Raw genomic sequence first — 15169 nt, 5'->3', positions numbered from 1 at the left:
GCTCCGTATAGTTCCACATTGACACAATTGGTAGGTGGGGGTGGGAGGTCCTGTATAGACACAAACTCACTTCCTTGACAACAGCTTCGCTCCGCAAAGCTCAAGAAGTATGAATGCCCTGACTTCTGCAGAGGCCGTATCACAGAAAATGCTGTATGGCCACTGCAGATGACGGATTGACCATACAGAGCATTTGTTTAGGGTAGGGATGTCCCAAGGATTCCAGATAGCACTAGCCTTCCATCATGCTTGGCTATTGCTGCTTTATTTGAATTATTGGACAACGGAGTCAATGTGCAGGGGCAACGGTTAGTCAAGGTAATTGAGGTAATATGTACATGTAGGTTGAGTTATTAAAGTGACTATGCATAGATAATAACAGAGAGTAGCAGTGGTGTAAAAGAGGGGGGGGGCAATGCAAACAGTCAGGGTAGCCATTGGATTAGATGTTCAGGAGACTTATGGCTTTGGGGTAGAAGCTGTTTAGAAGCCTCTCGGACGTAGACTTGGCGCTCTGGTACTGCTTGCCGTGTGGTTGCAGAGAGAACAGTCCATGACTAGGGTGGCTGAAGTCTTTGACAATTTTTAGGGCCTTCCTCTGACACCACTTGGTATAGAGGTCCTGGATAGCAGGAAGCTTGGCCCTGGTGATGTACTGGGCCGTACGCACTACCCTCTGTAATGCCTTGTGGTCGGAGTCCGAGCAGTTGCCATACCAGGCAGTAACGCAACCGGTCACGATGCTCTCGATGGTGCAGCTGTAGAAACTTTTGAGGAACTGAGGACCCATGCCAAATCTTTTCTTTTCCTGTTTGATGGTTTGTCAGAGGGCATAGTGGGATTTCTTATAAGCTTCCGGGTTAGAGTCTTGCTCCTTGAAAGTGGCAGCTCTAGCCTTTAGCTCAGTGAGGATGTTGCCTGTAATCTATGGCTTCTGGTTGGGGTATGTACGTACGGTCACTGTGGGGACGACGTCATCGATGCGCTTATTGATGAAGCAAATGACTGATGTGGTGTACTCCTCAATGCCAACGGAAGAATCCCAGAACATATTCCAGTCTGTGCTAGCAAAACAGTCCTGTAGCTTAGCATCTACTTCATCTGACCACTTCTTTATTGACCGAGTCACTGTTTCTTCCTGCTTTAATATTTGCTTGTAAACAGGAATGAGGAGAATATAATTATGGCCAGATTTGCCAAATGGAGGGCAAGGGAGAGCTTTGTACAGTATGTGTCTCTGAGTGGGAGTAAAGGTGGTCTAGATTTTTTTCCCCTCTGGTTGCACATTTAACATGCTGAGTAATTTGGTAAAACTGATTTGTTTCCCTGCATTAAAGTCCCCGGCCACTAGGAGCGCCACCTCTGGGTGAGCTTTTTCCTGTTTGCTTATGGCGGAATACAGCTCATTGAGTGAGGTCTTAGTGCCAGCATCGCTCTGTGGTGGTATGTAGACAGCTACGAAAAATACAGATGCAAACTCTCTAGGTAGTGTGGTCTACAACTTATCATGAGATACTCTACCTGAGGCGAGCAAAACCTTGAGACTTCCTTAGATCTCGTGCACCAGCTGTTTACAATATATAGTCGGCCCCCCTTGTCTTACCAGACCGCTGTTCTGTCCTGCCGATACAGCATATAACCAGCCAACTGTATGTTGATAATGTCGTCGTTCAGCCACAAGATAGTATAAGATAGTAAGGTTTTTAATGTCCCATTGGTAGTTTAATCTTCCTCGTAAGTCGTCAGTTTTATTTTCCAATGATTGCATGTTAGCTAGTAGAATGGAAGGCAGTGGGGGTTTATTAATTATTATTTAAATGTTTTTAATTATTTCACCTTTATTTAACCAGGTAGGCATTTACAATTGCGACCTGGCCAAGATAAAGCAAAGCAGTTCGACACAAACAACAACAACAGAGTTACACATGGAGTAAAACAAACGTACAGTCAATCATACAGTATAAAAATAAGTCTATATACAATGTGAGTAAGTGAGGTGAGATAAGGGAGGTAAAGGCAAAAAAATGCCATGGTGGCGAAGTAAATACAATATAGCAAGTAAAACACTGGAATGGTTGATTTGCAGAGCTAATGTGTGTGTTTAGTGATGGCGTCCCATCCTTTCAGGCTGTTGGCCTGAAGTAGGACTAAATAGATTTAAATTGTGGAGTAGGGTATTTATTATTCTTTTGTGAGTGTAGTGTTAAATGGTAGGGTATTTTGTTGTTGATCTTTGTTGATTTTTGATTATAAAAATGTTTAAAAAGTGTAAGGGAGTTGTACTCCAGAGTACTAGGGGGCGGTAATGCAACATTTACTGGATGCCAACCGCCTTTAAATCTCTTCGAAGAAGAAGAAGGTGACCGCCATGACACACCGCACAGCTGCCTGAAACAACGACAGCGAAGAATGAAAATATTATTTTGATTTGGTTATATTTCAGCGTTTGTAAATTCAAAGGAGATTGTCTTTAGTTGTACACCATGGAGCCGACAGCGCCCAAAAGGTATGTGTACGTTTGATTCGCTTGGAAAAGTACAAGTTATGTATGTTAGTTAGCTAAATTAGCCTCGACAGCTAACGTTATATCAAATATTTTTCAATCTGTGGCTGTAGGTAACCGGCTAGCAACGTTAGCAAGTTTGTTAACAATATTTGTAATTTCTTATAAGTGAACGTTAGCTTCACCACTTTGACTTGTAACGTCAGTTATCTAGCTAGCTAACAGTAGATGTTTTAAATAACCTTCATTTAACTAAATGCTAGGTAGCTACCGTTAGCTAGTTGTTTAGCTTGACAGCATCTGTTTAATATTAGCAGATTTGTGTGTTCTTGTAATGTTTACTTTTTTTTGCCTAAAAAGATAGCTAGTTACTTCAGCATAAGTTATATAAAACTCCCTGTGGACCCAGTTCCACAATTCTTGTCGTGTTGTTGATGCCATAGAAATAGAATGAATAGAACAGGCTTGGAACCTCTAGCCACAGAGAGAACAATGACAGATATTTTTACCGGATGTATAAGTGTGAAGCATCCGGTTGACGTTTCCACTCACTAGCAAATAATGGTGGTGAGTGGAAGCCCAATGTCCGGCCGTGGTAGGAGATGGATTTTGGACAACATACTACTAATTTTCTCATTGAGGAAAGAGTTGACCAATATAGTTTTCTGTTTCGAAAAACAGAGTGGACTAAGTTTAAAAAAACAAAAAAAATGTAGTCTTTAACCTTTGCCAAACTTTTAAAAAAGTGTGTTGTTTAGTAGTGCAAGAGTGAATTTAGTTATTGCACACTCACACTTCACAGAGTAGGTGTTTATATCGAAAATAAGTTAATACCCCCTTTCTTGTTCTGCCTACTGTGATTAATTTGCTCCGATTGGTAACAACAAGCTGTGGTCTGTCTTGGGTTAGATATAAACATCTTTGCTTGAACCCTGGGAAGTTCACTGGTAAACTCAAGGATACACTCGCAATGACTGCCTGTTATTGTGATGCCATTTCCATGGTCATTTGAATTGGCCTATCAACTGATGCTGGATTTCCATGGTAATGTAGAATGTTCATTCAAATGTCAGCTGATGTAGCTCATGTGATGGAATGTATTTTTTTGTCTAATGTAAGTTAAGTTGGCTCAACAAATCACAGCACAGATTGAAGGGTACACTTCCTGCTTTTACTTCCTGCCATGGGTACACTCAAAATGGCTGGCAGCCCAACCATTATTCCACCATTGACTTGAATGGGGATTCCCGTTCTATTTATTTCTGTGGTTGATTCTCTTCCTCCACAGCAAGCTGAAGAAACTGAGTGAAGACAGTCTAACAAAACAACCAGAGGAGGTCTTTGATGTTCTGGAAAAACTTGGTGAAGGGTGAGAATATTAATTCATCATACTTTTTTTTTTTTTTTTTTACATCATTATAACATTTCTAATGAAAAGAGATGTTTGTGTACATTGACATTATGATAATGACTAGATTTATGAAATGGCTGATGGAACCACTAATATGTTAAACAGGATCCTCATCATTTCCACTGTCTTGATTCAAATCCTCCAGGTCCTATGGCAGTGTGTTTAAAGCCATCCATAAGGAGTCAGGCCAGGTGGTGGCTATCAAACAGGTGCCTGTTGAGTCAGACCTCCAGGAGATCATCAAGGAGATATCCATCATGCAGCAGTGTGACAGGTATTCTGTATGTAAGAGGAGAGACTCTCTGGCCCAGACGTTCATCAGGCAGAGCTAGCATGGCTCCAGAGGCTAGTGAGAGGAGAACAGTCTCCTCCTCCATATTCACATTTCTATCTATATACTACACCAGTACCACACTCTGTTTGCTCAACAAAATGTTTGTTCTGTCTCTACTCCTGTCCAGTCCCTATGTGGTGAAGTACTATGGCAGCTACTTTAAGAACACAGACCTGTGGATAGTGATGGAGTACTGTGGAGCCGGCTCTGTTTCAGACATCATCAGACTACGCAATAAGACGGTCAGTATATTTACGACGTATGACAATGAAGATGACCTTTGGTGCTTCGGTAACCTTTTAACATTCATTGGTCGTGATTTTAATGTGTATTCGTAGACTACTGAATTATCAGAATGAATCATTTATACCATCTCCTCTTGTAAAGCTCACAGAGGATGAGATAGCCACCATCCTCAAGTCCACATTGAAAGGTCTGGAGTATCTGCATTTCATGAGGAAGATCCACAGAGACATCAAGGCAGGCAACATTCTCCTCAACACAGAGGGCCATGCCAAACTGGCTGACTTTGGAGTAGCGGGACAACTCACGGTCTGTCTGCCTGTCTGTGTCTGCCTGTCTGTGTCTGCCTGTCTGTGTCTGCCTGTCTGTGTCTGCCTGTCTGTGTCTGCCTGTCTGTGTCTGCCTGTCTGTGTCTGCCTGTCTGTGTCTGCCTGTCTGTGTCTGCCTGTCTGTGTCTGCCTGTCTGTGTCTGCCTGTCTGTGTCTGCCTGCCTGCGTCTGCCTGCCTGCGCCTGCCTGTGTCTGCCTGCCTGTGCCTGCCTGCCTGTGCCTGCCTGTGCCTGCCTGTCTGTCTTCAACTCTCTCTGTCTCCCTGAAGTGAATTCTGACTGTCTAACGATGTAATCTGTTGTCAGTTTGATCAGGCGTTCTTATTATCCTTGTAGTGATTGTAGCAGTGAATCACAGAAGTCTATATATAGATGAGACTAATGCTCGTATTATTCTGTCCCTGTCTAGGACACGATGGCAAAGCGGAACACGGTGATCGGGACTCCGTTCTGGATGGCTCCAGAGGTCATCCAGGAGATAGGATATAACTGTGTGGCAGACATCTGGTCCCTGGGCATCACGTCTATAGAGATGGCTGAGGGCAAACCTCCCTACGCTGATATACATCCCATGAGGGTGAGTCTAACCTCTAACCCTGGGGCATCACCTCTATAGAGATGGCTGAGGGCAAACCTCCCTACGCTGATATACATCCCATGAGGGTGAGTCTAACCTCTAACCCTGGGCATCACCTTTATAGAGATGGCTGAGGGCAAACCTGTGTGGTTGGAGATGTAGTGCAGTTTGGCTACATGTTGATGCTCTTAATTGGGAAAGGGGGATACCTAGTCAGTTGCACAACTGAACCCCTCTGAATCAGAGAGGTGGGGGGTGGCCTTCCTGAATCCACGTCCAAGCTAATGACTCGTTGGTGGCTATAGCTGAAAAATAAGGAATCTGGAATACTCCAGACAACTTTGAATCTGAGAGATCCAGGTGTTGATCAAATCCCCTCCCAAAAATGTGATTTGTCACATGCTTGATAAACAACAGGTGTAGACTAACAGTGAAATGCTTCCGGGTCCTTTTCACACAATGCAGAGTTAAAGATAAATATAGGGACACGAGGAATAAATACAGTGAATTACATACAAAACAGGTAAAAATAACATGGCTATATACAGGAAGTACCAGGTAATAACATGGCTATATACAGGAAGTACCAGGTAATAACATGGCTATATACAGGAAGTACCAGGTAATAACATGGCTATATACAGGAAGTACCAGGTAATAACATGGCTATATACAGGAAGTACCAGATAATAACATGGCTATATACAGGGAGTACCAGGTAATAACATGGCTATTTATAAAGGGAGGTAATAATAACATGGCTATTTATACAGGGAGGTAATAATAACATGGCTATTGATACAGGGAGGTAATAATAACATGGCTATTTATACAGGGAGGTAATAATAACATGGCTATTGATACAGGGAGGTAATAATAACATGGCTATTGATACAGGGAGGTAATAATAACATGGCTATTGATACAGGGAGGTAATAATAACATGGCTATTGATACAGGGAGGTAATAATAACATGGCTATATACAGGTAGGTAATAACATGGCTATATACAGGAAGTACCAGGTAATAGCTATTTGATTAGCTATTTATCAGTCTTGTTTAGCAGTCTTATGGCTTGTGGGTAGAAGCTGGTCAGGGTCCTGTTGGTTCCAGACTTGGTGCATCGGTACCGCTTGCCGTGCGGTAGCAGAGAGAACAGTCTATGATTTGGGTGACTGGAGTCTTTAACAATTCTTTAGGCTTTCCTCAGACACCGCCTGGTATAGAGGTCCTGGATGGCAGGGAGCTCGTCCCCAGTCATGTACTGGGCTGTACGCACCTCCCTCTGTAGCACCGTACGGTCGGGGGCCTTGCGGTTGCCGTACCAAGCGGTCTATAGACATTCATTAGGGTTACAGAGAGGTTCCGTACCAAGTGGTCTATAGACATTCATTAGGGTTACAGAGAGGTTCTGTACCAAGTGGTCTATAGACATTCATTAGGGTTTACATTGAGGCTTCTATACTACCTGTCTATACATTCTAGGTGTTTTCTGTCTCTTCTTCCTCTGTATTACTGTCAGGCTATTTTCATGATCCCAACCAACCCTCCACCTACGTTCAGGAAGCCTGAGATGTGGACAGACTATAGACTTCACACACTTTTAAAGAAATGTCTGGTGAAGAACCCAGAACAGAGAGCTACAGCCAGTGGCTACTAGACATGCAGGTGAGACACTCACACAGCTACTCAGGTGAGACACTCACACAGCTACTGCAGGTTGAGACACCACACTGGCTATAGACATTCATTAGGGTTACACACAGTTCTGCAGGTGGTCACACAGACATTCAGCTACTAGGGTTACAGACACACTGCTACTGCAGGTGAGACACACACACACAGCTACTGCAGGTGAGACACACACACTGCTACTGCAGGTGAGACACACACACTGCTACTGCAGGTGAGACACACACACTTTGCTACTGTCAGGTGAGACGCACACACTGCTACTGCAGGTGAGACACACACACAGCTACTGCAGGTGAGACACAGCTACTGCAGGTGAGACACACACACTGCTACTGCAGGTGAGACACACACACTGCTACTGCAGGTGAGACACACACACTGCTACTGCAGGTGAGAGCACACACACACAGCTACTGCAGGTGAGACGCACACACTGCTACTGCAGGTGAGACACACACACTGCTACTGCAGGTGAGACACACACACAGCTACTGCAGGTGAGACACTCACACAGCTACTGCAGGTGAGACACTCACACAGCTACTGCAGGTGAGACACTCACACAGCTACTGCAGGTGAGACACTCACACAGCTACTGCAGGTGAGACACTCACACAGCTACTGCAGGTGAGACACTCACACAGCTACTGCAGGTGAGACACTCACACAGCTACTGCAGGTGAGACACTCACACTGCTACTGCAGGTGAGACACACACACTGCTACTGCAGGTGAGACACACACACTGCTACTGCAGGTGAGACACACACACTGCTACTGCAGGTGAGACACACACACTGCTACTGCAGGTGAGACACACACACTGCTACTGCAGGTGAGACACACACACTGCTACTGCAGGTGAGACACACACACAGCTACTGCAGGTGAGACACACACACTGCTACTGCAGGTGAGACACACACACTGCTACTGCAGGTGAGACACACACAGCTACTGCAGGTGAGACACACACACTGCTACTGCAGGTGAGACACACACACTGCTACTGCAGGTGAGACACACACACTGCTACTGCAGGTGAGACACACACACTGCTACTGCAGGTGAGACGCTACACACACACACACTGCTACTGCAGGTGAGCACACACACACACACTGCTACTGCAGGTGAGACACACACACTGCTACTGCAGGTGAGAGACACACACACTGCTACTGCAGGTGAGACGCACACACACACACAGCTACTGCAGGTGAGACACACACACTGCTACTGCAGGTGAGACACACACACACACACACAGCTACTGCAGGTGAGACACACACACACACTGCTACTGCAGGTGAGACACACACACACACAGCTACTGCAGGTGAGACACACACACACACACAGCTACTGCAGGTGAGACACACACACAGCTACTGCAGATGAGACACACACACACTGCTACTGCAGGTGAGACACACACACACACTGCTACTGCAGGTGAGACACACACACACACTGCTACTGCAGGTGAGACACACACACACACTGCTACTGCAGGTGAGACACACACACACACACAGCTACTGCAGGTGAGACACACACACACACACAGCTACTGCAGGTGAGACACACACACACACACAGCTACTGCAGGTGAGACACACACACACACACACACAGCTACTGCAGGTGAGACACACACACACACACACAGCTACTGCAGGTGAGACACACACACACACACAGCTACTGCAGGTGAGACACACACACACACACACAGCTACTGCAGGTGAGACACACACACACACAGCTACTGCAGGTGAGACACACACACACACACAGCTACTGCAGGTGAGACACACACACACACAGCTACTGCAGGTGAGACACACACACAGCTACTGCAGGTGAGACACACACACACACAGCTACTGCAGGTGAGACACACACACACACACACACAGCTACTGCAGGTGAGACACACACACACACACAGCTACACACACACACACACACACAGCTACTGCAGGTGAGACACACACACACAGCTACTGCAGGTGAGACACACACACACACACAGCTACTGCAGGTGAGACACACACACACACAGCTACTGCAGGTGAGACACACACACACACACAGCTACTGCAGGTGAGACACACACACACACACACACACTGCTACTGCAGGTGAGACACACACACACACAGCTACTGCAGGTGAGACACACACACACACAGCTACTGCAGGTGAGACACACACACACACACTGCTACTGCAGGTGAGACACACACACACACACTGCTACTGCAGGTGAGACACACACACACACACACACAGCTACTGCAGGTGAGACACACACACACACACTGCTACTGCAGGTGAGACACACACACACACAGCTACTGCAGGTGAGACACACACACACACACAGCTACTGCAGGTGAGACACACACACACACTGCTACTGCAGGTGAGACACACACACACACACTGCTACTGCAGGTGAGACACACACACACACAGCTACTGCAGGTGAGACACACACACACACACACAGCTACTGCAGGTGAGACACACACACACACACACAGCTACTGCAGGTGAGACACACACACACACACACAGCTACTGCAGGTGAGACACACACACACACACACAGCTACTGCAGGTGAGACACACAACACACACACACTGCTACTGCAGGTGAGACACACACACACACACACACACTGCTACTGCAGGTGAGACACACACACACACACACTGCTGCTGCAGGTGAGACACACACACACACACTGCTACTGCAGGTGAGACACACACACACTGCTACTGCAGGTGAGACACACACACACACACTGCTACTGCAGGTGAGACACACACACACACACTGCTACTGCAGGTGAGACACACACACACACACTGCTACTGCAGGTGAGACACACACACACACACAGCTACTGCAGGTGAGACACACACACACACTGCTACTGCAGGTGAGACACACACACTGCTACTGCAGGTGAGACACACACACTGCTACTGCAGGTGAGACACACACACACACAGCTACTGCAGGTGAGACACACACACACACAGCTACTGCAGGTGAGACACACACACACACACTGCTACTGCAGGTGAGACACACTGCTGCTGCAGGTGAGAACACACACACACACACACACACACTGCTGCTGCAGGTGAGACACACACACACACACACTGCTACTGCAGGTGAGACACACTGCTGCTGCAGGTGAGACACACACACACACACACTGCTGCTGCAGGTGAGACACACACACTGCTACTGCAGGTGAGACACACACACACACACTGCTGCTGCAGGTGAGACACACACACACACACACTGCTACTGCAGGTGACACACACACACACACACACTGCTACTGCAGGTGAGACACACACACACACAGCTGCTGCAGGTGAGACACACACACACACTGCTACTGCAGGTGAGACACACACACACACTGCTACTGCAGGTGAGACACACACACACACACTGCTACTGCAGGTGAGACACACACACACACACTGCTACTGCAGGTGACACACACTGCTGCTGCAGGTGAGACACACACACACACACACACACACTGCTGCTGCAGGTGAGACACACACACACACACTGCTGCTGCAGGTGAGACACACACACACACACTGCTACTGCAGGTGAGACACACACACACACACTGCTACTGCAGGTGAGACACACACACACACTGCTACTGCAGGTGAGACACACACACACACAGCTACTGCAGGTGAGACACACACACACAGCTACTGCAGGTGAGACACACACACACACACAGCTACTGCAGGTGAGACACACACACACACAGCTACTGCAGGTGAGACACACACACACACAGCTACTGCAGGTGAGACACACACACACACACAGCTACTGCAGGTGAGACACACACACACACACACAGCTACTGCAGGTGAGACACACACACACACACACACAGCTACTGCAGGTGAGACACACACACACACACAGCTACTGCAGGTGAGACACACACACACACACACACAGCTACTGCAGGTGAGACACACACACACACTGCTACTGCAGGTGAGACACACACACACACACTGCTGCTGCAGGTGAGACACACACACACACACACACTGCTGCTGCAGGTGAGACACACACACACACACACACTGCTGCTGCAGGTGAGACACACACACACACACACACACACACACACACACACTGCTGCTGCAGGTGAGACACACACACACTGCTACTGCAGGTGAGACACACACACACACTGCTACTGCAGGTGAGACACACACACACACACTGCTACTGCAGGTGACACACACACACACACACTGCTACTGCAGGTGAGACACACACACTGCTACTGCAGGTGAGACACACACACACACACTGCTACTGCAGGTGAGACACACACACACACTGCTACTGCAGGTGAGACACACACACACACTGCTACTGCAGGTGAGACACACACACACACACTGCTACTGCAGGTGAGACACACACACACACTGCTACTGCAGGTGAGAGACACACACACACACTGCTACTGCAGGTGAGACACACACACACACACTGCTACTGCAGGTGAGGACACACACACACACACAGCTACTGCAGGTGAGACACACACACACACACTACAGCTACTGCAGGTGAGACACACACACACACACAGCTACTGCAGGTGAGACACACACACACACACTGCTACTGCAGGTGAGACACACACACACACTGCTGCTGCAGGTGAGACACACACACACACACACTGCTGCTGCAGGTGAGACACACACACACACTGCTACTGCAGGTGAGACACACACACACACTGCTGCTGCAGGTGAGACACACACACACACACACTGCTACTGCAGGTGAGACACACACACACACACTGCTACTGCAGGTGAGACACACACACACACACTGCTACTGCAGGTGAGACACACACACACACTGCTACTGCAGGTGAGACACACACACACACTGCTACTGCAGGTGAGACACACACACACACACACTGCTACTGCAGGTGAGACACACACACACACACTGCTACTGCAGGTGAGACACACACACACACACTGCTACTGCAGGTGAGACACACACACACACACTGCTACTGCAGGTGAGACACACACACACACTGCTACTGCAGGTGAGACACACACACACACACTGCTACTGCAGGTGAGACACACACACACACACTGCTACTGCAGGTGAGACACACACACACACACTGCTACTGCAGGTGAGACACACACACACACACACACAGCTACTGCAGGTGAGACACACACACACACACACACACACAGCTACTGCAGGTGAGACACACACAGACTTCTGCGTGCTCATACAAAACGTACTCTGTCATCTTCAGCTCATCAGAGTAACACCTGGACATTTGTCTCTGTGCTGCCCCCTTCGTCTATGAACATATAAGACACACTTTTAGTCAGAGCTTGGTCAACTTACTGCCTTCCTCGCTCTCTCCTGTAGCATCCGTTCATCACGGCAGCCAAGCCAGTCACCATCCTGAGAGACCTGATCACTGAGTCCATGGAGATGAAGGCTAAGCGACAACAGGAGCAGCAGAGAGAGCTGGAGGAGGAGGACGACTCTGTAAGTATAGTCAATCAATCAAATGTATTAATAAAACCCTTACATCAGCTGATATCTCAAAGTGCTGTACAGAAACCCAGCCTAAAACCCCAAACAGCAAGCATTGCAGGTGTAGAAGCACAGTGGTTAGGAAAAACTCCCTAGAAAGGCAGGATTTTAGGAAGAAACCTAGAGAGAAACCAGGCTCTGAGGGGTGGGCAGTACTCTTCTGGCTGTGCCGGGTGGAGATTATAACAGAACATGGTCATGATGTTCAAATGTTCATAAAGGACCAGCATGGTCAAATAATAATAATCACAGTAGATGTCGAGGGCGCAACAGGTCAGCACCTCAGGAGTAAATGTCAGTTGGCTTTTCATAGCCGATCATTGAGAGTATCTCTACAACTCCTGCTGTCTCTAGAGAGTTGAAAACAGCAGGTCTGGGACAGGTAGCACGTCCGGTGAACAGGTCAGGGTTCCATAGTCGCATCCAGAACAGTTGAAACTGGAGCAGCAGCACGGCCAGGTGGACTGGGGACAGCAAGGAGTCATCATGCCAGGTAGTCCTGAGGCATGGTCCTAGGGCTCAGGTCCTCAGAGAGAGAGAAAGAGAGAATTAGAGAACATACTTAAATTCACACAGGACACTGGATAAGACAGGAGAAATACTCCAGATATAACAGACTGACCCTAGCCCCCTGACACACAAACTATTGCAGCATAAATACTGGAGGCTGGGAGGGGTCAGGAGACACTGTGGCCCCATCCGAGGACACACACGGACGGGGCCAAACAGGAAGGATATAACCCCACCCACTTTGCCACAGCCCCCACACCACTAGAGGGATATCTTCAACCACCAATTTACCATCCTGAGACAAGGCCGAGTATAGCCCACCAAGATCTCCTCCACGGCACAACCCAAGGGGGTGCGCCAACCCAGACAGGAAGTTCACGTCAGTGACTCAACCCACTCAAGTGACGCACCCCTCCTAGGGACGGAATGAAAGAGCACCAGTAAGCCAGTGACCCAGCCCCTGTAATAGGGTTAGAGGCAGAGATTACCAGTGGAAAGAGGGGAACCGGCCAGGCAGAGACAGCAAGGGCGGTTCGTTGCTCCAGAGCCTTTCCGTTCACCTTCCCACTCCTGGGCCAGACTACACTCAATCATATGACCCACTGAAGAGATGAGTCTTCAGTAAAGACTTAAAGGTTGAGACCGAGTTTGCGTCTCTGACATGGGTAGGCAGACCGTTCCATAGAAATGGAGCTCTATAGGAGAAAGCCCTGCCTCCAGCTATTTGTTTAGAAATTCTCGGGACAACCAGTCGGAACTAGAAGCACAAGCATTTCGCTACACCCGCATTAACATCTGCTAACTGTCTGTAAACGTCTGCTAGCTATCTGTATGTGACCAATAACATTTGATTTGATTTTGCCCAACCTAGATCGAGGCACAGACACGGTCTCAGTGGGGATAGCTGAGCTGACTACACTGACTGTGCTAGTGACAGACTCCACTAAGCTGGCAGACTGGCTAACAGCCTGCTGCCTGGCCTGCACCCTATTTCATTGTGGAGCTAGAGGAGTTAGAGCCCTGTCTATGTTCGTAGATAAGATCAGAGCACCCCTCCAGCTAGGATGGAGTCCGTCACTCCTCAACAGGCCAGGCTTGGTCCTGTTTGTGGGTGAGTCCCAGAAAGAGGGCCAATTATCTACAAATTCTATCTTTTGGGAGGGGCAGAAAACAGTTTTCAACCAGCGATTGAGTTGTGAGACTCTGCTGTAGAGCTCATCACTCCCCCTAACTGGGAGGGGGCCAGAGACAATTACTCGATGCCGACACATCTTTCTAGCTGATTTACACGCTGAAGCTATGTTGCGCTTGGTGATCTCTGACTGTTTCATCCGAACATCGTTGGTGCCGACGTGGATAACAATATCTCTATACTCTCTACATTCACCAGTTTTAGCTTTAGCCAGCACCATCTTCAGATTAGCCTTAACGTCAGTAGCCCTGCCCCCTGGTAAACAGTGTATGATCGCTGGATGATTTGTTTTAAGTCTATAACTACGGGTAATGGAGTCGCCAATGACTAGGGTTTTCAATTAGTCAGAGCTAATGGTGGGAGGCTTCGGCGTCTCAGACCCCATAACGGAAGGAGTAGAGACCAGAGAAGGCTCGGCTTCAGACTCCGACTCGTTGCTTAATGGGGAGAACTGGTTGAACGTTTCTGTCGGCTGAATGAGCGACACCGGTTGAGCATTCCTACAGCATTTCCTTCCAGAAACCGTGAGAAAGTTGTCTGGCTGCAGGGACCGTGCCAGGGGATTTATACTAACATTACTATCTGTACTTACTGGTGGCACAGACACTGTTTCATCCTTTCCTACACTTAAATTACCCTTGCCTAACGATTGGGTCTGAATCTGGGATTGCGGCATGGCTATCCTTGCCGGA

General features: G+C 47.9%; 1 protein-coding gene across 1 annotated transcript in view; it reads left to right on the top strand.

The window, feature by feature from the left end:
• Positions 1 to 2345: 2345 nt before the first annotated feature.
• Positions 2346 to 15169, top strand: part of stk3 (serine/threonine kinase 3 (STE20 homolog, yeast)) — a 30184-nt gene continuing 17360 nt past the window's right edge. Inside the window, exons 1-9 of the mRNA XM_042310114.1 lie at positions 2346 to 2506; positions 3792 to 3872; positions 4060 to 4188; positions 4376 to 4490; positions 4636 to 4800; positions 5229 to 5396; positions 6920 to 7046; positions 7385 to 7404; positions 12605 to 12727. Coding sequence (XP_042166048.1) covers positions 2484 to 2506; positions 3792 to 3872; positions 4060 to 4188; positions 4376 to 4490; positions 4636 to 4800; positions 5229 to 5396; positions 6920 to 7046; positions 7385 to 7404; positions 12605 to 12727 — 951 coding nt within the window. The 5' untranslated portion in view covers positions 2346 to 2483. The remainder of the gene's footprint in view (positions 2507 to 3791; positions 3873 to 4059; positions 4189 to 4375; positions 4491 to 4635; positions 4801 to 5228; positions 5397 to 6919; positions 7047 to 7384; positions 7405 to 12604; positions 12728 to 15169) is intronic.

This window comes from Oncorhynchus tshawytscha, linkage group LG31, assembly GCF_018296145.1.
Source record: "Oncorhynchus tshawytscha isolate Ot180627B linkage group LG31, Otsh_v2.0, whole genome shotgun sequence".
Taxonomy (NCBI): Eukaryota; Metazoa; Chordata; class Actinopteri; order Salmoniformes; family Salmonidae; genus Oncorhynchus; species Oncorhynchus tshawytscha.
The sequence above is the reverse complement of the archived record's forward strand: the minus strand, read 5'-3'. Positions and strand labels throughout refer to the sequence as shown.